This window comes from Sparus aurata, chromosome 1, assembly GCF_900880675.1.
Source record: "Sparus aurata chromosome 1, fSpaAur1.1, whole genome shotgun sequence".
Taxonomy (NCBI): domain Eukaryota; kingdom Metazoa; phylum Chordata; class Actinopteri; order Spariformes; family Sparidae; genus Sparus; species Sparus aurata.
This window is the reverse complement of record NC_044187.1, coordinates 3019059-3044473: the sequence shown is the minus strand read 5'-3', so window position 1 is coordinate 3044473 and position 25415 is coordinate 3019059. Positions and strand designations below refer to the sequence as shown.

The window sequence follows — 25415 nt, the reverse complement described above, 5'->3', positions numbered from 1 at the left end:
TTGCCACCTGCTGCTGTCGTCCCTCTGACTCGCTGTGTTTGTGTCTCGGCTACAAGATATTTGGATCAGAAACAATAACAGAACCGGTCCACACCCAACCACAACGCCTGTGTTTGTACACAGGCAATTGTGGGAAAGCAGCCTCTCCCTCCGGCTGCTGCAGGATGTCGTCTCTCTCTCTTTCGTTCTGTTGTTCTGCGAGCTCAATAACATCCTGATTGTCGTCGCAGCGCTCAGTAAACTGAACACTGAGGTGGTACCGGAGCCAGCAGGTTCTGACTGGACTGCGGCCTGCAGCCAGGAGGCCCGTCATCATCCAGCCAGCAGAACAGATACAAGCCTGAGGTCCGGTCTGTGCTGCAGGTGGTTTATAAAACATATTGAAACATATTTTTGTTTTGTTTTCATGTGAGTTTGTTGCAGAGCCGCTAAAATCCAGTTTTTCGTAAAGAATGTTCCAAAATATTTTAATATTGCAACCCCAGAAAATGTGTGTGTCCTTTAACAATCCAAACAGAATATAGTGACACACACACACACCACGCTGTCTGCTCAGTTTCCAGATGATGTATTTGTATTTATACGTCTCTTGTCTCTTCTTCCTGTTAGAAGAGATTTTTTTTTTACATCCATCATATTAGAAACAATAAAAAAATAGAACTGAAAATGTACATCATACACTTGATACATATACATATATATATATTCTGTTTTTTTACATAGGTAAAAATGTGAATTATATAAAAAAGACAAATCAATGAGTTCAACCTTTGCTTTTTTATCTGAGCTGTACATCAGGACGTCGATGAAGAGGAGGCTTCAGGCACTTTCCTTTGTTAATAGCTGAAGTTGGACGCAGACGCCGAAGATCCGACGCCGCGTCCAACAGACTCACTGCTCGCAGTTCACCGTCCTCGCCACCAATAGAAAAGTAAACATGGGGGACAGACAGACAGACGGGTCGATGACAGGGCCTTCACTCCTGAATGCTGGGCCTCAAGTCCCTTTTTCTTGAATTAAAGGAGCTCCATGTTGGACTCCAGCAGCGTTCCAGTGGTTTTATAAGACAACTGTTTTATTTGTCTAACATTTCAACCAACCATCGAACAAAACACCCGGTGGCTTGAATGTTCAGTTTCTACAGAGACCCCTGAGGGTCACAGAGAGATTCTTGAAGGAACACCTTTGCTTAACCTCGTGTCCTCTCGCTCCCTCGGAGTTGTGTTATCATAAATTGATCACAACAAACTCGGTCGGTCGGTCGATTGTCCTAAAGAGCCACTAGCGAATAAAAGATACGGAGAAGAACCACAAAAAACGTCCTACAGAAATCTTTCCACGACCCTTCAGGAGCTCCGTGAGTTTCTAATGTCAGTGAACAAGATTAAAACTCTCACATGATCCTAAAAGTAATGTCAGAGGAAAATGTCTTCACACAAACAGAGAACGACGACGGAAGAAAAAGACTTCTTACCAACACAAAATAAATAATAATAAAAAGAAAAAGTAAAAGAAAGAAAATGACAAGGACAATAATTAATATTCAGCAGAGTTTGTTCTCTGATTCGTTGTGCTGCAGCTGATTCTCAGACCTCAGTCGGTCCGTCAAGACTCACTCAGTTCTGTAAAATGAGCACAAGATCTTAAAACGGATGTATAGTGGATTTAACTGGAGGAGAGACGTAATCATTCGTCCTCTCCACTTTATTCATTTGATTTAGTTATCAGTTACTTCTACAGATTCACAGTTTATCAGGACGCGACAGCCGACACCAGGAGACAGAACAGATTATCACGCCTCCTGCGACAAAGGACCAATAGGAGATCAGCGCACTCTTCAGCTGTAAACAGAAGGAATGATTTTGCATCTGCACGACGACGTGATAGTTTCTGTTCTGACATCTGGGGCTTTCAGCGGCCAGCATCGGGTCGACGGCGAGCGTCTGTTGCAGTGCTGCATCGTTGGCACCAGTCGGCCTTTTTCGTTGTACAGGTCATGATCATGATCTTTTTTATCAGAACATTTTAGAGAGAGTGAAGTCGAGTACCGCTACCTTATCGTAACGACAGTTTGTGCGTCCTCACCTGGTCTGGAGGGTTATTTATTGCAGAACGTACGAGCTGGTTGGCTGTCAGCTGTAGTCTGTGGTGCATTCGAGTGCATCTTTCTGACTGAGACAAAGAATCTTTGGTATTGATCCGGTGTTTTCGGGCCTTTAGGGTTCCTACACAGTCTGAAGTTGTCACTGCTTATGTGTGAAAACGTGACAGCTGTTTTTTCGACTGTACGACAAATCATTTGAACGTGGTCTGAATCGATGAATCTGTTGTTTTACCCTCCTCCACATGGTGACTTACTCCCTTGGGACTGATTGCAGTGGATTCAGATCACCTGCTGCAGGTAAGCAGACTGACTCCAGATCAGCTCAGATAATCCTGCAGCCTTCAGCTGATAAATATATATTTTAGTTCATATTTGGTTCGCGGCTGGTTTTTAGGCATTTTTCTGCCTCCTGCACTTTTAGACTTTGTGCACATTTTGTAAAAATGTTGAGAGAGCGTTCTTCTAAATTTATAAGAACAAATGCTCTTAGAAAATCCTTTAATTAGAAGCAGAAACTTGTAGGAAGTGTCTTTAACTCAACTTGTAACTGTGAGACTTATTTCGACACTTTTATTTGGTCGTCGACATTTGCACCAATAAAAAGACTTTTTGATGTCAAATTCTCCTGAGATGCATTCTTATGCATTTGAAGTTGGACAATGTCGACGTGTTGCAGTGCAAATGTCCGGTGTGTTCTAGAAACTTTTGAATTCGACGGAGTTGTGAGGAGGTTTCTGAAGCGTTACGACCGTCAAACATCTCAAACGAGATTTAAAAGTCTCAAACGAGTCGAGGTCAAAGTTTAAGGCTCAACTGTCCATTGCCGACATGATCATTACTGTCGTGACACATTTCAGATTTTGTGCTCATTTTCTAGAAGATGGCCTGAGATCAGCTTCCTGTTATCTTTCCTTGGATTGTGAAGCATTTTTAAAATCAATCAAAGGAGGAACATTTATCTTCTTTAACTCAACTTTTAACTACGAGACGTCAATATTCAGACATTTTTCGAGGGTGTTTCTGGCCTTCGTGTCGATATTTCCACCAATAAAATGGCTGTTTTAATAGACAAACCTCTGTCAGAGGTCTCAGGTACGTTCTCAAGCACACACAAATGATGAACTTCCCTTTCTGCCAGTTCTTCTTCTTCTTACCATCAATCAAACCACAAACCAGTGAAGACAGACCAGTGTGACCAGTACACCAGTATGTCAGGGAGCTGATTCCAAGAGGTACAGTTGTGAGATCGACTCAAACATTTGGTTTTTCAGATTTCAATCCAACCTGCCAACAGTCTCACGACCTAGCTGAGGTTTTACTGGTCAGACTGGTTTATCTGGGAGCAGAGCAGCTGTCAGACCAGTGATCCGCTGACCATCAGGGAACCAGAGCTGTGAATCATTATGTCGACTGAACTGTGTGACAGAGTTCAGGTCTGCTGACAGCCAATGAAGGATGTGCTTTATTCTGGGGAGTTTATGATACGATGGACTGAAAGCTGGAGTCCAGACATTGTTAGACTAGCTTAGCATAAAGACTGGAGGCGGGGGTAAACAGCTAGCCCAGCCTTGTCAGCGCCAGCTGAGTTTTATTTCTCAACATGAAACCGTCACGTTTACATTTCTGTCTGCGTGAAAATTAAACAAACTAACTTTTTTTTGTAGCTGTAAATTGTTGGTATTTCAGATGGAGCCATGCTAACTGTTCCCCCTGCTTCTAGTCTTTATGCTAAGCTAGGCTAATCGAGTCCTGACTCCAGCTGTTCACTGACGTGTTCAGTAAAATGTTTTGTGAAGGTGAAAAAGTTTCACAGCTGCAGTTTCATCGACAAACATTCATTCTGACCTGACACAACACTTAAGAAATGACATATTCAAGATCACATGAGTGTAAAAATATACCTGTACCTGTCCTCACAAATATATATATATATGTGTATATACATATATATGTGTATATACATATATATGTGTATATATATATATATGTGTATATATATATATATATATATATATATATATATATATATATATATATATATATATATATATATATATATATACACATATATATATATTTGTTGTTGGTCTCTGTGAGCTATGTCACAGAAGACATAAAACAAAAACTGGGGAACTTTTTTCCTCCATCTATTCAGACAAAGTTCTTCTTCTTATCCCTCTAAAAATGACGATAACAACAACATGAAAATCACAGCGGCCTCCGCTTCCTCCCATGAGTTCTTGCTGTCACTGCGAGGAGGGCAGGGCCTGCAGCGCCTCAGCCCACGGCTTTGTGTTTCCCGCCGCAGCAGTGGCAGGCCACGCCACAGCGGTAGCACGCCCTCAGTGGGGCGTAGCAGCACATGCAGGGCGCCAGCAGAGACAGACCCACCAGCGCCGTCCAGCGCAGGCAGAAGCGCTCGTCGCTGGTGTCGCAGGAGCAAGGGTCCGAGTAATCCCCCTCCGGGTCCGACATGCAGTGATACAGCAGGCTGTCCGCGCACCACATGAAGCTGACCCGCCTGATGCAGGTCTGAATGGGGTCCGGTGCTTCCTGGCAGCGTCCCCGCCCGTTGTCCTCATGGTTGAACATGTCCTGACAGTAAACGCAGCGCGAGCGCTCGCCGTCTTCCTTCCGCCTCTTCCCTTTGGGCTGGAGGGCTCGCGGCTGCACCGTCACCACCGCCCTGTGCCCGCTGCCCAGCTCCAGGCAGCCCGGTTTGCCGTCGCAGGCTCGCTGCACCTCACAGCTGAGAGGGTACGGGTAAGTGTAGTCATGTTTGGCCGGCTCACTCTTGGTAAAGTGGACGTAAGCGTCGAGGTTTTCGGGCTGGCTGAGTTTGTCCCGGCGGTAATCCTCGTAGCCAGTGAGCCAGGTCCGCTCGCGAGGGTTGATGCGAACAATCTCTTCCTCCTCCACCTGGAAGCTGACGTGACGCGGGAACATGTGCACCGCCTGCAGGGATGGAGACAATGTTGAGTCAGCAGAAAGTCTTGGGGCGAACAAACGTTCACGCAACTAATGCAAATAAAAAGAAATGATCGTGTGGTCGAACTGACTTCTGCTGGTGGTGAACACACCGTTCATCTACGTGACTCTCATTCATCGACTTAGCAACAGGCGACCAGATGAAAAACTTGGTTTGAACATTGTTGGAAACATTTGGGGAAATATAAAAATGAAGGTCTGGTTGTTGTGTTTTATTCCCTCTGTTCACTCCTTGGGTCTGTGTGGAGTTACACTCGGCCTCGGTCTTGTTGTTCTACGAGTGTGTTCCCACTTTGTTCATCTCGTGTCTGCACGCCTGTGGTGACGTGATTCACAGACCTGCTAATTGTTTCACACTATTCCACTGATTAACAGGCGGCAGCATGAAAGAAGAAGAACGTCGGAAAGTAAACAAGGACGTAAACTATGTGTCTGTGTGTTTGCATATGTGTGTGTGTGTCACACTGGATGTAAACACAACTTCAGCTGGTTTACAAGAAAACTGCACGAGGCGCCTTTAAGTCAAATGAGATACAAACTGTTTAGTCAGAACCCAAAATGAGAACAGGAGGCATCACGGGTCATAGAGGCGGAGTTGTTCAGAGATCAGTACTTCTTGGGTTTCATCACAGCGCCCTCTTTGGACCGTCCCGGTTTGTGTCCAAGCAGAGAAAGTAAACGATCGTTACAGACTTTCATGTTCTGGTTTAGATTAGACTTCCAGCACCACTTAATAGACGCAGTGAACACAGCCGGACCGGGACAGGACAGCACCGCCACTTCAGACCAACTATCGGCCTGACTACACTCCACCAGCGGCATCTAGCAGCAGTTAGCGGTGCAGTTAGCGGTACAATTAGCGTTGCAGTTAGCGGTGCAGTCACCAGGCTCCTTGGCAGCTCTCTGCTCTGCTGAGTTCTTTTTGTAAAAGACTTTAATCATTCAGGGTCAGATCAGTTCCACACACCTGGTCCAGAAAGTAGTGATCAGAGGGCCGGTGCTGCTCGTAGAAATGTCCCAGGATGCAGTGGTGCCGACGGGCCTCGCAGAAGTTGGGCGGAGCCAACGTGTGCATCGCCGGCTCTCTCTTCTGGGATGAGTTGGACGAGCTGTCGGTGGCCGTCTGGAAGGAAGAGGACAGAGAAGAGGACGAGTGATGATTAGCGCCACAAGAACATGGCCACACCCCTATCAGTGATGTCACAGCAGGTATTTTGTCTTTGATACCTGATTGAAAGCACCTGCAACAAAGTAGTAAAACTTTGATTTTCCTGAGCACTTGAAGGCTTTTTTAAATTCTCAGTGGAGTCGAAAATCATCATGATGTCATGCTAACAGTAACAGTCACTTCCTGGTGGACGGCTGGCAGTTTACAGACTGTAACATTTAAAGATCTGTAGTTCACGGCGGTCCAACATCTCTTCTGTTGTTGTTTTGTGTATTTTGATAAACAGGATCGACACAACAGCAACATGATAATTTTGGGTAAACTTGAGCTGTAAATTAGATCTCCAGTAATGCAAATAAACATCGCTCAGACAAACAGACATCATGTTTATACACAAGGACAGAAAGAAGTTCATGTAGAACATTTGCTGAATGAACAAGAAGGTCCAAATAATGCAGAATGAGTCAGAGACAGAGTTTCACAGAGTTTATAAAGTGTCTCCAACTCAACAACTCACTAAACTGACACATTTGTTAAGGGAGTCTGGGGACTTTCTCCACGGGGACAAAGAAGTAGCCTATATTGTTACTGTTTAGTGTCTTTGTAACACGTGACATGTTTAGATCAATAACATGTTTCTTCTTTCATAAATGGAGTGTAAATGGTGAAATCAGTGTAAACAGTGTGTTCAAACAGCTGATCAATGTCGGCAGGTAAGACTTTAGCACTTTAGACACAGAAGCAGACAGGCTGGTACAGACATGCTGCCACAAACTGACACTTTTTACAAGGAGACAAACAACTTCAGCTGAAAGATTTAATGCTGAATTTACAACAAGGACACAATGATTCAGAATCTGTCAGAGAGTTTCGCAGCATTATGAAGTTTATTTTAGCTCAACAACTCTTAAAATCACTACATTCATTAATGGAGTCTGGTGATGTTGTGGTTACTGGTTCACTGCATGTTTTGATTTAATGCTGAATTTACAAGAAGGAGACAATGAGTTAGAATCTGTCAGAGATAGTGTTTTATAATGGTTATAAAGTTTTATGCTACTCAACAACTCCTAAAATTAGCTGATTTGTGAAGGGAGTCTGGTGCATTTGTGATTAATAGTTGGTTTCATGTATTAGATTTAATGCTGATTTTATGAGAAGGAAACAGTGATTTTCTTTCTAGACTTTTTATTATCTTTGACCTGTGGTATTGAAAGAGGAGTCGGGTTTTGTCTTAGGTTAGCTGCAGTGTGACATCATCAACCTTTTTTCTCTTCGTGTGTCTTCACCTGAGAATCAACCTGCTGTGTACAACTGTAAAAACCACAGCAAGGAAATCTTGGTTCTTCTCGGCCGGGCGGTCCTGACTCTCCACTGGACCTCTGTGTGCAATTAGACAAGAACGATGGAAGAAAATTAAAGAGCTCCAGAACCAAAGCAGGGAAGCAGAAACGTCTCTGAAGTCTTTGTGTTTTTATTGGGTCTGTGCTAAATGGATCCCAGCCCGGCCTCGCCGCCCGCAGGCCTGCGAGCACCCTGTACAGCACGTTGGGTTGCGTCATCTTGGGCAGCTTTCATGTGGATCGCTCGGATCGCACAAGAAGACTTTCACAAAGCGGGAACTGAAGAACCTGCTGAACCGAACTGTTTGAATAGAGATTTCCCTTCACTGTGGATTCTACATTTGACTGTTTTTCTTAAGGAGTTCTGTATGGATTGATTCTGCCTCTAACAAAATGCAATGTCAGCATTTTCATGCCGACAGTAACATACACACTTTGAAACATTTGCAACTTGTAGTGTTTACATCAGCCTGTGGTTTATTTCTTCTCTTTTTATTAGTGCATTAACGCCCTCAAACTATGTGGAGACGTCACACAGCTGTGCTTGTGTTTCATGGAGACGGTCCGTCTTTGAGATAGAATCCAGATTCATGAGCAGAATGACGTGCAGGTCCAGAACGTTTAACTTCAGATGTCAGTCAAGACCTGTTGTGAGGATTGAAGATACTAAAGTATTTAAACTTCTCTCTCAGGCTCTTTTAATTTGTTAAAACAAAACATTAAACATCTCACCACGGTCGAGCTCGAGCCTCCTTTAGCTCAGCAGCTACAGGGAAGAATTCAGCCGGAACAAGAGTGAAAATAACATCTTTTAATATCAGTTCGGGATCTCAGAGCTTCTACAGATTTAGTTGACGGTGGACGAGCTGTATGGAGACATCTGATTAACTTTCTTTTTGATTTTAAATCAAGTCTTCAGCTGCTTCTGTTGTTTAGCAGAATGCTGCAGTGATGTTTTACTGAGAAGCTCCAGAAATGTTTTGTAACGAGACTTGAATCTCCTCCTCTGTTGTTCAGGAGCCTCCACAGGAAGATCACAAGAGGGAGGGTTTTATTTACTCCTCACAGATGTTGATCTACGTCCTTGTTGTCTTCCTCCTCTTCCTCAGAGAGCCTGACTCCAGAGCTGTGGACAGGATGGATGGGAACGATCTGCAGCCGGGCGGTTCGGACACGTTCCCCTCTCCAGCTATGTAAACAGGCTCTCCTCCAGAACTGGACCTCCTGTGGAAACGATATGGACCTCTTCTTTGAATTAAAAGAGAGTCGGTCTGTATTCCAGGTGAACCCCAGAGTCAGGCTAGCCAGTCTACATGCTGAGCTAAGCTAACGTTGCTATAACTCAACCTGAATCCAGCTCGTACTTCTAGAGGAAAATTGAGGTATTTTTTAAAATCTGCGTAAATCATTTGTACTTACTAAAAGTGACGGGATCGCTTCAGCCTCACAATGTTCTGCTCTCTGGGGTGATGGCACCCATCGAAGCTACGACCACTTAATGTGTTTTTGTCATTGACAGGCTGATGTCTGACAACATCACAGAAACTATTCCTACACAGAGACGTCCTGTTAAATAATGAGATGCTTTTCATCCAAATCTCTCCAGAGGTGAGTCGTGGCAGTCGTTTCCTCATCTAGATTCCAAAATCAGTTAAATATTCCGTCAGTTCCTCGAGATAAACTCCAAACTCCAATCTGCAACAACTCCTGATCTGGGCTGTGCATGAGCAACAGTTTGACCATCCTGTGTGTGTGTGTGTGTGTGTGTGTGTGTGTGTGTGTGTGTGTGTGTGTGTTGCCCGATGACAAACCCCAAACAGGACGGCGACATGTGTCTGGTCACAAACACCACAGGATACCAAACCCCTCCTGTCCTTCATACTTCCTGTCTCACACCACGCAAGGCACAACACACACACACACACACAGCAGTATCTCCTGTCGGAACCCAAAATAACAGCCTGGACAGCTCCACATTCGGGCCACCACGATATTAGATTTGTACAGTACGATTATCGACACCCCTCCTGATTTGGACAGGTAGTCAGCTCTAACACTCTGCACCTTCAAATATCACGGTTGTTCTTGAAGCCGGTGTGATAGGACACCTGTGTTAGATAAGAACAAACACCAGGAATGTGAATTCTGATGTGTTGCAGCTATAAAATAAAGGATGATGGGTCTCACCGTGAAGACGTCGTCGTCGCCGAGCTCCGCCTCATTCTGCAGCGTGGACGAGGAGGTGGTCGACCCTTGAGAAGACACAGCAGGATCAGTATGACAGGAGCGTTTAATATCATCAGCTAAGCGATTTGAATAACGCAGGTGAGCAGTTCTGTTGACGGTCCAGGTTGAGTTGTGGTTTAAAATTTGGCAGCAACAGCTCGGGATGGGTCCTGATTTTCTGAATATCTGAATATACTAAGTAGAAATATTCCGATCAATTAACAATCAAGCGACTATGATTCTGTCTGAAAACTTACATTTTCCACTGTTTTATCCCGTGTTGTTCTGGACATATTTACTGTGGCCAATTGCAATCCTGTTTTCCGACTCGCTGTAGTGATTTTCAACAGTCGGCCAGCGTACATTTAACTTTACGTTACAGTTCAACAAGCAGCAGATCTTCGGATAATCGAATTATCATCTGATGGTTCCTGTTGATTATCAAATAGCATCCTGATTGAAGTGTGACTCTACTAGTACCGGCCCGGTTCAGCTGGTTCTCTGCAGCACATATCCAGTGCACGCTTTGCAGAAAGGACATCAGCTCTGATCTTCACATTCAGTTTAATCCAAAGTGCAGCAGGTGAGCATTTGGCTGCTAAACTGCACCGACTGCAACATGTGTCTTTGCTTACCTAAAAAAATATACATCCATTTTAGTGTATGCTGTGTTGCAATCATTTTTGGTGCTTTACGTTGCCTCAGACAGCCGCTGAAAGTCGGACCCTTAACAGCTGATCTGCGATGTTGTACGGTGAACGAGCTGTCTCATGGTGGTCAGCACCAATGATTGAGGTCAATAAAGTGAAAACTTCTTGATAAGTTGGTGATTTGTGTGACATGAACATGTCAGAGGCTAAATACTCTGCGTACCTTCCGTCAGGTCCTCCAGGGCCTTCCTCACGCCGCGGTCGAAGGCTCTGGCGTCGGCCGGACTCTGGAAGGTCAGGCCGCACTTCCTGTTGTCCACCTTCCAGTGGTGGAACGTCGGCGTGGCCTTGGTGTAGACCAGATCCTTCTTCAGGAAACACTCAAGGATCACCTGGAACAAAATACAGATGACAAACAGGATGAGACGAATCTCAAACATAACGTGAACGCAACTCGACTGGGAGTCTGTACAAACAATAGCTACAATATTAGCTACAGAAGAAGGTGAGCGACAGGTGATTTTACTATTGATGTCACTGTGTGTCTCGCGGTGCCAACCTGCTTGTCTTTGAGGCGTTCTCCGTGGATGAGGAAGGTGTTGCGTCCCAGGAGCTCGCTCGGCAGCAGCCTGCACACACCCACTCTGCTCAGGCATCCATCCTGCGCCAACCAGCCGCCGCTCGAGTCGTCTCTGGTCATCACCACCGCTTTGACGCGCACAATGTAGCTGTCACTGCGACACACCGGAAAGAGAGTGTTTTAGTATTTGATGACCAAATAAAAGATTTTCTGTCAAGCAGCAAACTTTGATCTGGACGCTAAATGTTGATCAGGACAAGTTCAACCACAAAAACAGTCAAAAGAATCCCCAGAGAGTGAACGGACAAGGACAAACAATGAGGGCACTCACTTCATGACCTACATGAAGCTTTTCCTGGAAACCTTCACAGTTTGATCTGTAGTTTATGTCTCTCTCTCACACACACAGAAACATCATGTTAATGTAGGATGTAAGGTTAACAGTTACGCTTCATTTTACAGATGTGCAAATGTCTTGTCGAGCAACATATATTACCACAATCATCACCTCAAAATATATTCTTAATCACCTTGATATTATTCAATCAATACATTCTGATTTCATAGTCCACAGAACAGTTCTAGAGCTAAGTTCTGCTAAACAACTGAAGCAGCTGGAGACTTGATTTAAAACAGAGAAACAACCACAGAAATGTCTCAGAAGCTCGAGAACCCGCCCAGACTACAAAACTTCACCTGACCTTCCATCAGCATGGAGGGAGGAGATGACTTTGAGTGAACTGTTCCTTTAAGAATCATCGACACCCGAGTGATCACAATAGGATCGAATCGTATCGATCCAACCCGACAGACGACTGAGAAACCCCAGACGTGACTGACCAATGGTGGCCGAGTTCATGCTGTCCAATGAGAACCTGGAGCACTGACAACACCACCAGCATCAGCAGCATCATCATCACTCACCTGTGATCACACACACACACAGAAACACCGACACAAGCCCGATCCATTAGCCAGTCTGAATCTTCACATTCAGAACAACAGGGAGCCTTAAGCACGGCAGCGTCCAGGCCGAATACAGACAGAGAAAAATTGGAGGTTGGGATTTAAAACACAAATCTCTCTCCATCTTGCCTTTTGTGCTCCGACATCTCTCCTACATCCTGTCGCCACGGTCACGGTGTCACGGCGGCCTCCGTCGACGACAGGCTGTCGAGTTGTGCCGCTGCACACCATCGACGCCACATCCTAACAGGCCGGATAGAGACGGGAGACGCTGCTGCTGCTGCTGCTGCCTCCTCTCCAGCCCCACACACACACACACACACACACACACACACACACACTGCTTCCCTCCGCTGTGTGATTCAGCCTGCCTGTCAAACAGATGGTGCTTGTGAGTGTGTGTGTGTGTGTGTGTGTGTGTGTGTGTGTGTCTAGCATGAGTCATCACTGCATTTGCCGGCAGCGTGCAGTGACACACACACACACACACACACACACACACACACACACACAGAGGATGGAGGACATTCTGGAGTTTGGCTCTAAAATGAGAGAACCTCCATTTGCAAACAGCGACACCTTTCCTTACAAAATGACTGATGATTAAACATTTCCTGTTTTAGTTTCAGCAGGTTGGGAGCCGTGTTTGTTCGACAACATCAGATCCAGACACAGATCATCTCTTTAACTACTGGCTGTAAAATCAAAGGATGAATACACTTCATGTAGATTTGTCCATCATCTGTATCCTGGCTGATCAACTAAAATGTAAAGGGTAGATTTATGTGGTGGAAAGTCAGTGGAGGAATGAGACTACAAGGCAATGATAAATAAGTCTTCCAAAAGTTTAAAGAAAATAATCAAAAGAATTAAGTTCGTGGTAAGTTTTTAGCTCACGGTCTGCACTGTCAGACATGTCAGACAGGTTTCAACCAAAAAGAAGAATATGCTTGCGTGTCCATCCTCTACTTTCATGCTAATATTCATGGTTGTTTCATTGATCAACAGTCAACGTCAGCAAAATGAAGGAGCTCATGGATTTCAGAAAAAAGGAGGTTGAGACACCCACCCCTCTTTACATCAGTGGAGCTGAGGTGGAACTGAGGTGGAGCAGGATGTAGGTTTCTTGGAATTGCCATCACTGACAATCTATCTTGGTCATCAGACATCACCAACCTGCTGAGAAAGGCTCTACCTTTTATAGGAACCCAGGAAGGATTATTCCAGAACAAGATCCTGGTCGACTTTAACAGAGGAAAAATAGAAAAATCACAAACTGTCATGGTTCATCACGACCCGGGACGGCTCTACAGCGGGCTGATTAAAACCGCCCAGAACATCATTGGTACCATCTACAGAACATCAGTGACATCAGTGAAGTGAGATGCCTACAAAGGGCCCAAAGATACTAAAAGATAACACCCACCAGTCTGTTCACCCTGCTGCCCTCTGACAACAGATGCAGGAGCGAAGCTGCTGTACCACCAGACTACACAGCAGCTTTACTCCTCAGGCTCAACTCATCCTCAACCATCCACCATAACAAAGATTCTCTTCTATAGCTTAAACGTCCTACAGCCCTGACCCAGTATGTGTGTGTGTGTGTGTGTGTGTGTGTGTGTGCGCGCGCACCACATATCTCAGTGCTGTCAGGCTCATAAAGAGAAGGTCAAAGGTTTATAATATACAACAGGGCAGGTGTGATGACGTCTTTTTAAAGTAATATAGTGATGTTGAAATATTACTGTCTCTGTAGAGTAATAAAGTACTTATTGGGTTACTTTTGAGTTACTTACAAAATGAATTATCTTAGATATTACTCATTACTTTTATTTTAAAGTAATATATTATGTTATTATATTACATAAAATGCAGTATGTTATGTATTACTAGATTACTAGCTTCTTTTTAAAGAAGTAATAATAAAGTGTAATAATCATGATCATAATCAATAAGCAGAGTGTTGATTATCGTCTTGTACATATGTGTGAGATCCAACAAATTGATTGTGTGGATGAAGTGAATCTGTTGATGAAATCATTGAACAGACTTTACTGATGGACATGTGAACAAAGTGAAGATTTAAATCATGAATAAACAAACGTGTCAAGTCTTTTCTTGTCGTCTTCCTTCAGGGTCTCACACAGAGCTGACAACCAAAACATGAAACTAATATGAGAGTATGACTGAGGCAGTTTCCCTCCTGAAGCACCACAAAGCTCACAGTTCATGTTGAGAGCAGCAGAGTTGCTCAGTCTCTGTCATTTAGACTTGATGGACAAAACAGCTTCATCACAGAGAAATGAGCAGAGTTTTCTGTCACTTGTTGCTTTTTACAGCCAACATTTAGTTTGTGCTCTCATTTAAAGATGACGGATAAAAAGCAACCTGTCTCCTTGATGCTGCCCTGATCCATCACACTGTTTTCTCCTGAGAGCCGGCCGCAGCATGAATTAGACATATATATGTGTACACATACACACACACACACACACACACACACACACACGCACACACACACACACGATCATGTGCAGCAGGTTTTATTGGAGGCTTGTTTGTAAATGAGGAAACAAAGTTCAGAGTCTCAGAGCTGCTCCTCTTCCTGGAATGACTCACAGCTCGATCAGCCCTCCCTCTTCCTCCTCCTCCTCCTCCTCCTCCTCTTACACAGCACCTCCACTCTGTCAGTGTATTTCCTGGTTCCTCCCCTTCAGATCAGCTGACAGACCTGATTTGCTGCACAAACACTCCCTGCTCAGATCAGAGCTCAGACTAGTTTCTCTTATCAGGAAGTGAAACTCAGACGGTCGTTGACACTGAGAAGTGAAATGGAGCAGAAAGCAGTTCAGCTGGACTGAGAGACTTTCTCTTGTTCCGTCTGTTTGGATCTAGTGAAGGACCCGGTGACTATTCCCTGTGGACACAGCTACTGCAAGAACTGTATTCAATCCTACTGGGATGAAGAAGGTGAGAAGGAAACCCACAGCTGCCCTCAGTGCAGGCATAGCTTCACACCGAGGCCTGTCCTGGTGAAAAGCACCATGTTAGCAGCTTTAGTGGAGCAGCTGAAGAAGACTGGACTCCAAGCTGCTCCTGCTGATCTCTGCTATGCTGGACCTGAAGATGTGGCCTCGATGTCTGCACTGGGAGGAAACTGAGAGCAGTTAAGTCCTGTTTAGTCTGTTTTGCTTCTTACTGTGAGAAACACCTCCAGCCTCACTTATGAATCAGCTACATTTAAAAACACAAGCTGGTGGAGCCGTCAGAGAAGCTCCAGGAGAACATCTGCTCTCGTCATGATGAGGTGATGAAGATGTTCTGTCGTACTGATCAGCAGTGTATCTGTTATCTCTGCTCTGTGGACGAACATAAAGGCCACGACACAGTGTCAGCTGCAGCAGAGAGGACTGAGAGGCAGAGAGAGCTGGAGGGGAGTCGACACAACATCCAGCAGAGAATCCAGGACAGAGAGGAAGATGTGAAGCTGCTTCAACAGGAGGTGGAGGCCATCAATGGCTCTGCTGATAAAGCAGTGGAGCACAAGTGAGAAGATCTTCACCCAGCTGATCCGTCTCATGGAGGAAAGACGCTCTGATGTGAAGCAGCAGGTCAGATCCCAGCAGGAAACTGAAGTGAGTCGAGTCAAAGAGCTTCAGGAGAAGCTGGAGCAGGAGATCACTGAGCTGAAGAGGAAAGACGCTGAGCTGAAGAAGCTCTCACACACAGAGGATCACAACCAGTTTCTACACAACTACCCCTCACTGTCAGCACTCAGTGAGTCTACACACTCATCCAGCATCAAGATCCGTCCTCTCAAGTACTTTGAGGATGTGACAGCAGCTGTGTCAGAGGTCAGAGACAAACTACAGGACGTCCTGAGAGAGACATGGACCAACATCTCACTGACAGTGACTCAAGTGGATGTTTTACTGTCAAACCCACAACCAGAGCCCAAGACCAGAGCTGACTTCTTAAGATATTCACGTGAAATCACACTGGATCCAAACACAGCATACACACAGCTGTTATTATCTGAGGGGAAAAGGAAAGCAACATACATGAGACAACAACAGTCTTATTCTGATCATCCAGACAGATTCACTTGGTGGTCTCAGGTCCTGAGTAGAGAGAGTCTGACTGGACGTTGTTACTGGGAGGTGGAGTGGAGAGGAGAAGGAGGAGTTCATGTAGCAGCTGCATACAAGAATATCAGCAGAGCAGGGAGCTCAAATTATTGTGTATTTGGACTCAATGACAAATCTTGGGCATTAAGATGTGACAATAACAGTTACCAGTTTTATTACAACAACATCCAAACTCCCGTCTCAGGTCCTCAGTCCTCCAGAGTTGGAGTGTACCTGGATCACAGTGCAGGTATTCTGTCCTTCTACAGCGTCTCTGACACCATGACTCTCCTCCACAGAGTCCAGACCACATTCACTCAGCCTCTCTATGCTGGAGTTTATGTTTTAGATTCTGGCACCACTGCTGAGTTCATTAAAGTCAAATAGACAGAAGTCATGTCAGAGGAAACACTACAACTGAACACTTAATGTTCTCAGGCTCTGGTCCATTTTTAGATTTTGGTCCATTTTGCTTCTATAACATGTTTTATTTCAGACAACTGGACAGAAAATATCTTAAATACAGATGTAGGTGTTTAATTTAGTTGAGATTTATCTTCAGACATTCATTTAAATGTGTGCATATTTAATTAGATTGTCTCATTTGCACATTTAAACATGAAAGATCTGAAACATTGTAAAACAAACAATGACTGTTGATGAAAGTAATGAACTGGAGGACTTTCATAGTGATATCTGTTACCTCCAACTTTTACATGAACCTGTGAAGTTTTAGTATCATGATCCTAATCAATAAAGAGAGTGTTGATTATCGTCTTGTACATGTGTGAGATTCAAACAAACTGATTGTGTGGATGAAGTGAAGTAAATACAAATATATGCACTATAAATGCAAATGTTGCTAGAAGTAGACTGCTGTGTGGGTGTGTGAAAGTGGTGGACTTTGACTACTTTATGATGTGAAGTCACTAGGAATAGCAGTACCTCAGACTCCCTTAACAAATCACATGATTATGAGAGTTATGGCATGAAACTTATCAATAAATCGACTTCAATGAAATGGCTAGAGTAAAATCTAAATTTATTGGTTCCTTTTGTAAATTCGGCATGAAATACAAAACATCATGATGTTTCTGTCCTTGCAAATCAGTTTGTTGCCCAGTACAGTCAACAGCGGCAAGGAAGATGAATTCCCCTTATAAAATCAGTCAGTTTAGTGAGTCTTTAAGTCCGGAAAAATTCATAAATGCTGTGAAGCGCTGTTTTTGACACATTGTTAACGATTTGGGCCTTCTTGTATATTCGGCATATGTTACAGTCTGGTTTTAGGGGCTGCAGCAGCACCCACATTCGGGTTCCTGCAGTGGAAACTCATAGCTGGACGTTCCTGCCCTGAAACAGCCCCGTCCTCAGAGGATCCAGTAATGAAACGACTGCTTAGAGCACTTTAACAACAGTGTGTGGATGCACTTAAACTAACAGCATGACACACACACACACACACACACACACACACACACACTCTGTGGGAGCTGACCAGAGATGCAGATAATAGCCTCTGGTGGTCTATTGGCTCCATCATCATGAAAGACAAACACACACACACACACACACACACAGCACATAACTACACATAATTATCCCACAGGAACACACGTGTTGTCAATCACACGCCACACACGCCAACAGTCCATCCAGCTCATGACATCATCATCATCATCATCATCATCATCAGGGTAGACAACGTTCTCTGGATGAGCAGATGGTGTTGGGCTCGCTTTCTGCCAAACTTCGCAATGACTTCCCTCGCTCGCTCACCCATCATTCAACCACAACAACAAAAACAACAACAACAACAACAACCACAACCACAACCACACCAACAACAACAACAACAACCACAACAACAACCACACCAACAAATCCACAACAACCACAACAACCACAACAACAAACACAACAAAACCACAACAACCACACCAACAACAACCACAACAACAAACACAACAAAACCACAACAACCACACCAACAACAACCACAACAACAAACACAACAACAACCACAACAACCACACCAACAACAACCACAACAACAAACACAACAACAACCACAACAACCACACCCACCAACAACAGCAACAGCAACAACAACCACAACAACAACAGCAGCAGCAACAACAACAACCACAACAACAACAGAAACAACAACAACAACAACAACAGCAACAACCACAACAACCACACCCACCAACAACAGCAACAGCAACAACAACCACAACAACAAAACCACAACAACCACACCAACAACAACCAACAACAACACAACAACCACAACAACCACACAACAACAACCACAACAACAACACAACAACAACCACAACAACCACACCAACAACAAACACAACAACAACCACAACAACCACACCCACCAACAACAGCAACAGCAACAACAACCACAACAACAACAGCAGCAGCAACAACAACAACAACAACAACAACAACAACAACAACAACCACAACAACAACAGCAGCAGAAACAACAATAACAACAGAAACAACAACAACAACAACAACAACAGCAGCAACAACAACAACAACAACAACAGCTGACCTCCAGCTGGAGGATGTTTTTGTGTTTTAGATTATTTTTGGTCACCAGATGTGTCAAACGTGAGCGTTGGTGGAGTTGATCTCAACCAAGTCGACCTTAAAGGAAATCCATCTTCCATTAGTCGTGTCACGTTGCCAGCCGGCCGGACGCCGCTGTCGGTGAATAGAAACTCTACTTCAACAAACGGCGGTGTATATTTCTTGAGATTTTCATTTGCATGCTTGGAAACAATATTTTTGACCCAATTCCTCGATATCGATACATGACGATGTTGTATGGGTCACTAAAGGTTCTTTCACAGGATTTGAACACAATGAGATTTCTGATCAATAATCATCATTAATGTGAATGTTACGGCTAAGTGGGTAAAGGCAAGTATTAGAAAATGACATCATTTTACTGTAATACAGCTTATTAAACCAGGAAAACAATATAACGTATCCACAATCTAAGAAGATATCTAGTCTCATATCAGGATAACGATGAATAATCTATATTCTGATAACTGAAAAGTTTGTATTGTTACCTCATTAATATTGTGAGTATTCAAATTCTGAGTTTGAATTTCTTCTACAAACATCGAGTCTATGACATGAAGCGTTAAATAAACAATTGAAAAGCACGTTGTGTTTTAAAGATTCCCTCAGCTGTAATCAGCATGTTATAATTGAATAAACCTTATAAGTCATTATATTATTTAATGAGATGTTTAATTAATTTTAACTTCACATGAACTCAATGTGACAGAGACATTTCTACATTAAATGCAACACTGGATAATCATCTGTCACATGTTGAGCCCAACATTAAAACTTTGTCAGCACCAGAACCTCCTCAGCTGGAGTCGCCGGGCACCAGCAGCTCTGATGGAGGTCAGCGCTGATATAAAATCGATGTCGCCCTCTGTGGGAGGGGCCTGCGTGCCAGGGACGCCGCTGCTGCTGACCTTTCCTCAATGTCACTTTAAACCTCCTCCCCTCCCTCAGGGATTATCGACAGCTCTCTGCTGGCTGGTTCGGGGGCATCGGTTTGCCCGATCAATAGAAAACACCCCACAGAAAATCCTCTGGAGAGGAGCGGCCTAGAGTACCCAACACAACCCTCCACAATAAAAGCACTGAGCAGGCGTCAGGTCACTTGAAGCCACAGAGCTGCAAGTGTTTCCTCAAGGTTCCCACACATATACATACACAGTGGTGGAATGTAACTAAGTACATTCCTCTCCTCCTCCTGATGATATAAAGTCCTCCTCTTCTCCTCCTGATGATATAAAAGTCCTCCTCTCCTCCTCCTGATGATATAAAGTCCTCCTCTCCTCCTCCTGATGATATAAAGTCCTCCTCTCCTCCTGATGATATAAAGTCCTCCTCTCCTCCTCCTGATGATATAAAGTCCTCCTCTCCTCCTCCTGATGATATAAAGTCCTCCTCTCCTCCTCCTGATGATATAAAGTCCTCCTCTCCTCCTGATGATGATATAAAGTCCTCCTCTCCTCCTCCTGATGATATAAAGTCCTCTCCTCCTCCTGATGATATAAAGTCCTCCTCTCCTCCTGATGATATAAAGTCCTCCTCTCCTCCTCCTGATGATATAAAGTCCTCCTCTCCTCCTCCTGATGATATAAACTCCTCCTCTCCTCCTCCTGATGATATAAAGTCCTCCTCTCCTCCTCCTGATGATATAAAGTCCTCCTCTCCTCCTCCTGAGGATATAAAGTCCTCCTCTCCTCCTCCTGATGATATAAAGTCCTCCTCTCCTCCTCCTGATGATATAAAGTCCTCCTCTCCTCCTCCTCCTGATGATATAAAGTCCTCCTCTCCTCCTCCTGATGATATAAAGTCCTCCTCTCCTCCTCCTGATGATATAAAGTCTCCTCTCCTCCTCCTGATGATATAAAGTCCTCCTCTCCTCCTCCTGATGATATAAAGTCCTCCTCTCCTCCTCCTGATGATATAAAGTCCTCCTCTCCTCCTGATGATATAAAGTCCTCCTCTCCTCCTCCTGATGATATAAAGTCCTCCTCTCCTCCTCCTGATGATATAAAGTCCTCCTCTCCTCCTCCTGATGATATAAAGTCCTCCTCTCCTCCTGATGATATAAAGTCCTCCTCTCCTCCTGATGATATAAAGTCCTCCTCTCCTCCTCCTGATGATATAAGTCCTCCTCTCCTCCTCCTGATGATATAAAGTCCTCCTCTCCTCCTCCTGATGTATATAAAGTCCTCCTCTCCTCCTGATGATATAAAGTCCTCCTCCTCCTCCTGATGATATAAATTCCTCCTCTCCTCCTCCTGATGATATAAAGTCCTCCTCTCCTCCTCCTGATGATATAAAGTCCTCCTCTCCTCCTCCTGATGATATAAAGTCCTCCTCTCCTCCTCCTGATGATATAAAGTCCTCCTCTCCTCCTCCCGATGATATAAAGTCCTCTTCTCCTCCTCCTGATGATATAAAGTCCTCCTCTCCTCCTCCTGATGATATAAAGTCCTCCTCTCCTCCTCCTGATGATATAAAGTCCTCCTCTCCTCCTCCTGATGATATAAAGTCCTCCTCTCCTCCTCCTGATGATATAAAGTCCTCCTCTCCTCCTCCTGATGATATAAAGTCCTCTCCTACTCCTGATGATATAAAGTCCTCCTCTCCTCCTCCTGATGATATAAAGTCCTCCTCTCCTCCTCCTGATGATATAAAGTCCTCCTCTCCTCCTCCTGATGATATTAAGTCAGGTGAAGTGTCGTAGTCCACAGAACAGTAAAACAGAGTTGCAGCATTCTGCTAAACAACTGAGGCAGCTGGAGACTTGATTTATAACAGAGAAACAACCAAATCCTGTGGAGCAGTAGAGTGCATACCTCTGCCAAGGCCTTGTGACAAAGAGATGTGACAGAGGAAATATATTTTAAGGTCTAACAATAAACTTTGTTGTGCAAAATGCCACCAATAAACTGAAACTGAAATCAGTATGTTCCTTCTGTAACTCCTGCTAGAAACGTACCTACGTTACCTCACTGACTCAGTATTGAGGTGTTAGTACTTTTACTTAAAGTGACTAATGATTCACTTTAAAGATTTAATAGTGTTTGTTCACTCAGAACGACACCCGGTCATGTTTCCAAAATCTGGGGTGAGGGCGGCAGCTTCTCTCTGCAGCCTGGTGCACTCTGGGTAAACATTTCACAAGTTGAGACTATTATGTGAGTGCAGCCGCCGGGTGAGTCATGTGTTTACCTGCGGAGGTGTGCACAGCGCGAGGCGGTGAAGAGAAAAGGTAGCCACAGAGCACCTGATTGGACGTTCTGAGCGGTTTATTCAAACTGCGCAGCTTTTAAGCACTTCGTTACAACAATCTACCAGAATCTAAAGGTCTGAATATAAGAAGGATGAAGACAGATGTACTGGCTCGTGTGACGTGTCGTCCAAACACCAGCACAGGTACGAGTGGAGGAGAAGTAAGGACAAGGCTGCCAGGCGGCCAACGTTCAGTCACACTGCTGGATATTTGAGCACTACCGGCCACTGCGTCTGTGACCGTGGTGACCTAAACAGGTACAGGTGATCTTCTCCTGACCCAAACACACCACATGGTTCTTCTGCCTGAACCTCCCGGAGCGTCAGCACAGAGCGGCCACGAGAGGAATGAAACATTTAATCTAAACAAACGTGAAGCTGGAACATAAAGAAATGCTCAGATTTAACTGAACTGTGGTTGGACAGAAACGTTCTCAGCTAACATTTATTCTGGCGTTACGAGTCGTGTCACGCTGCCTCTCGGCCTCTAACCCTGATCGCTCTCGTCTCGACGACTCGTTACAGAAGTGTAGTCAAAGCTTTGCCACATTTCTTTTTAGACATAAATCCCATTTCAACTAACTCTGTTTTGACGAGGAGGTAACGACACCACCTGCGTGTCCTTAACGTTCAGACAGTGTGGATATAGTTTGGTGTTACATAGGCGGAGGGGGCGGAGCTATCGTGACCAGAGAGTGACTAAAGGACCGCCATTATTTCAAAGGTGTAGTCTGTAGATTTGTTGAAGAAATGTAAACCAGCAGACAAAGATCTTCATCGGCCTTTCAGACAAAATAATCAAACTCTCATGTACGATCGCTTTACGATGCCGTTAAACAGCCTTTTTCCTTTGGCACTACATTCCCTCAGCCGTACAACGTCCGTATTCCTACGCACAGGTGGATTGTAGCGCCAGATGTGTGAGCGAGTACACTCACACAGGTGTTATTATTTCTCAGGTGGGACTAATTTCAGGTGGCTACAATACATAGAGGCAGGATTCACCTCATGTAATCTCACATCACAAGACTTCTCGTTAAAGGACCACACAGTTTGATACGGTTGTAGTTTGTTTACATGTGGCGGACCCTGCCACCTTTCTAGCTTCAAGCATCGTTCTGGGACCTTATTTTCCTCTGAGAACAGCTGGTTTATTCTCTGATGGAGAAAATGCATATTGCTGTAGCTGTGAAGCATCTCCTCACTGATCCATGTCACCACCACAGTGGTTCCTAGCAGTGGCTGAACGATGTGACTCAGAACCAGCTCTCGGTGAGCACATTGTCGGGGGCCCTGGCGGAGGTATGCGCTCTACTCAGTGCCAGTCTTTGGCTTTTTCTGGGCCTCAACAGACGCTTGAGAAGGAGTCGTCCCCCTCTTGTTTGAACCGGCCACAACCTGTAGACACCCTGATGATGAGTCACAGCTGTTAAAGGGGTCAGGCGGCGGCGGCGGCGGCGGCGGTGGACAGCTGTGGTGAACATGTGGACGGACGCTTCCTGTCTCGTCTCTACGTGAAGGACAACATGCAAACACGGGGGGAGAAAGAACCGGTGCGGTGCTGCAGAACCTCCTCCGTCTGCTCCGTCGACTCCATCATGCACACACACTGCACCCCCTATCATCATCATCATCACCATCACCATCATCATCATCATCATCACCATCATCATCATCATCATCATCATCACCATCATCATCATCATCATCTGCTCTGTGTGTGTTATGACTGTACCACTGAATCTGCAGGAGGCTGCACACGACCTCAACCAACCTGGAGGAGGATGAAGATGATGAAGAGGATGATGATGATGATGATGATGATGAGGGCCCCTGCACCCCCTCATCACTGGAGCCCATAACAACACATCAGCAGCGGTCCATGTGCACACAGTGTTGACAATAATAATAATAATAATAATATTAATAATAATAATAATAATAATAATAATAACAGTGACTCACTCGTCTGGGCGCGTGTCCTCGCTCATGTTTCTCCCGTTCAGCTCCGGTACCATCGAGCTCCCGCCGCGGCTGCACGGCGCGGTGTCTTCATGTTTCTCGCCCTTCAGTGGCGGCGGCGGAACCGGTTCTGCCCCGCTCTCCGCTCGGTCCTTGATCCCCAATGTGCGTTATGTATCCTGGGATCTCCTCCTCCTCCTCCTCCTCTGCTCCTTTTACTCCTCAATTACTGGAGCGCATCCGAAGCGGCGCATCCGATCTCCTCCTCCTCCTCCTCCTCCTCCTACGCCTTGTCGTCCTCTTCTTCCTCCTCTTCCTCCTCCTCCTCCTCCGCCGCCTCCTCTACCTCCTCCCCCGCCGGCCCGAGCTGGAATGCGGTGACCGAAAATGGTGCGCTGGTGTCGGTGAGGATGGCCCCGGACGAGCCCCATCTCCTCCTTACTCCATGTTGGATTGAGTGAGCGCAGGCAGAGGGAGCGAGGAGGAGGAGGAGGAGGAGGAGGGTGACGTCAGACCCGAAGGACTGCAGAGTCACGTGCTGTTACCATATCATAATATTAGTAATAATAAGAATGTTTAACATCTGATGCAGACACGGATGATACTGCAGCAACACACAGTGTTACACATGTGATTAAAGCAGCAGTATGTAGATATGACGTACAGCAGTGACGTGGACAGTGGACAGGATGACGAGTGATGACGACACCTCGGTACTCACTTCACTCTCCACTGCTGAACGGAACTTGTAGACTAGTTTTCAAAATAAAAGCCCCTCAGTCTGCGATCAGCTGACCGTCAGTCCAACACGTCACTGCTCTTCTTCTGTGTTTCAGTGACACCCAGCGGTCAGGCAGCGTCACTGCAGGAGGAGGAGGTCCACGTCACTCAGGTGATGTTTCACTCCTCAGCTCTTATTGACCTGTGACTGTGTGTGTTCACCTGGTCTCACTTTGTTTGGATGGTTCAGTGTAGAGACTCCAAGTTTAACAAGATAACGTACAGAAGATATCACTGAACAACACAGGTTTTATTCAACATCTTTCTCTCCTGGTTGGGCTTTTTTCTGGGACTTTGGATCACATTTACATTAACTCCAGGCTCAGATTCATCTATTTATTTATTTTTACACCGAACGAACATCTCAAAACTCCAGAAACAGCTCAAGCCTCTCCTTTAATCCATTGATCCAGCGTCACTTCAAATGGCCTCGTATTTGAGCCAAGTTACAACGACTGACACAGATTGGACTCTGAAATTGACCCAGAAAACAAAATAAGTCGTGACTTTAATGATTCCAGCAGCAGGAAACTGCAGCGGAGTCACTTAAGAGAACACAATTACAATCTTATCGTTATTTTATCTGTGATAATCAAACTTTAAGACGTTAACTTACCAGATGAAGTATTTGTTAAAGATGATAAACAGCTCTAAAGAACACG

The 25415-nt window shown here is 44.9% G+C and overlaps 1 protein-coding gene, 1 long non-coding RNA gene and 1 pseudogene across 3 annotated transcripts; 2 read left to right on the top strand and 1 right to left on the bottom strand.

Moving 5' to 3' along the window:
* Positions 1–545: 545 nt before the first annotated feature.
* Positions 546–24607, bottom strand: LOC115596591 (sprouty-related, EVH1 domain-containing protein 2-like). Of its 2 annotated transcripts, none has more exons than XM_030441842.1 (6): positions 23977–24607; positions 11039–11213; positions 10703–10871; positions 9791–9855; positions 6060–6215; positions 546–5059 (listed from the first exon to the last, which is right to left on the bottom strand). In XM_030441842.1, the coding sequence occupies exons 1-6, from the start codon at positions 24027–24029 to the stop codon at positions 4382–4384; spliced, it is 1296 nt and encodes a 431-aa protein (XP_030297702.1). In that variant the 5' UTR covers positions 24030–24607; the 3' UTR covers positions 546–4381. The 2 variants fall into 2 exon arrangements, with proteins under 2 accessions (XP_030297702.1, XP_030297787.1); XM_030441927.1 differs by lacking the exon at positions 23977–24607 and adding an exon at positions 12155–12975.
* On the top strand, positions 9459–13608 carry LOC115596745 (uncharacterized). The gene is made up of 3 exons (XR_003986960.1): positions 9459–9643; positions 9763–9928; positions 13034–13608. It is a non-coding gene; the product is annotated as an uncharacterized LOC115596745 (long non-coding RNA).
* Positions 14743–16926, top strand: LOC115596516 (E3 ubiquitin/ISG15 ligase TRIM25-like; annotated as a pseudogene).
* Positions 24608–25415: the final 808 nt, after the last annotated feature.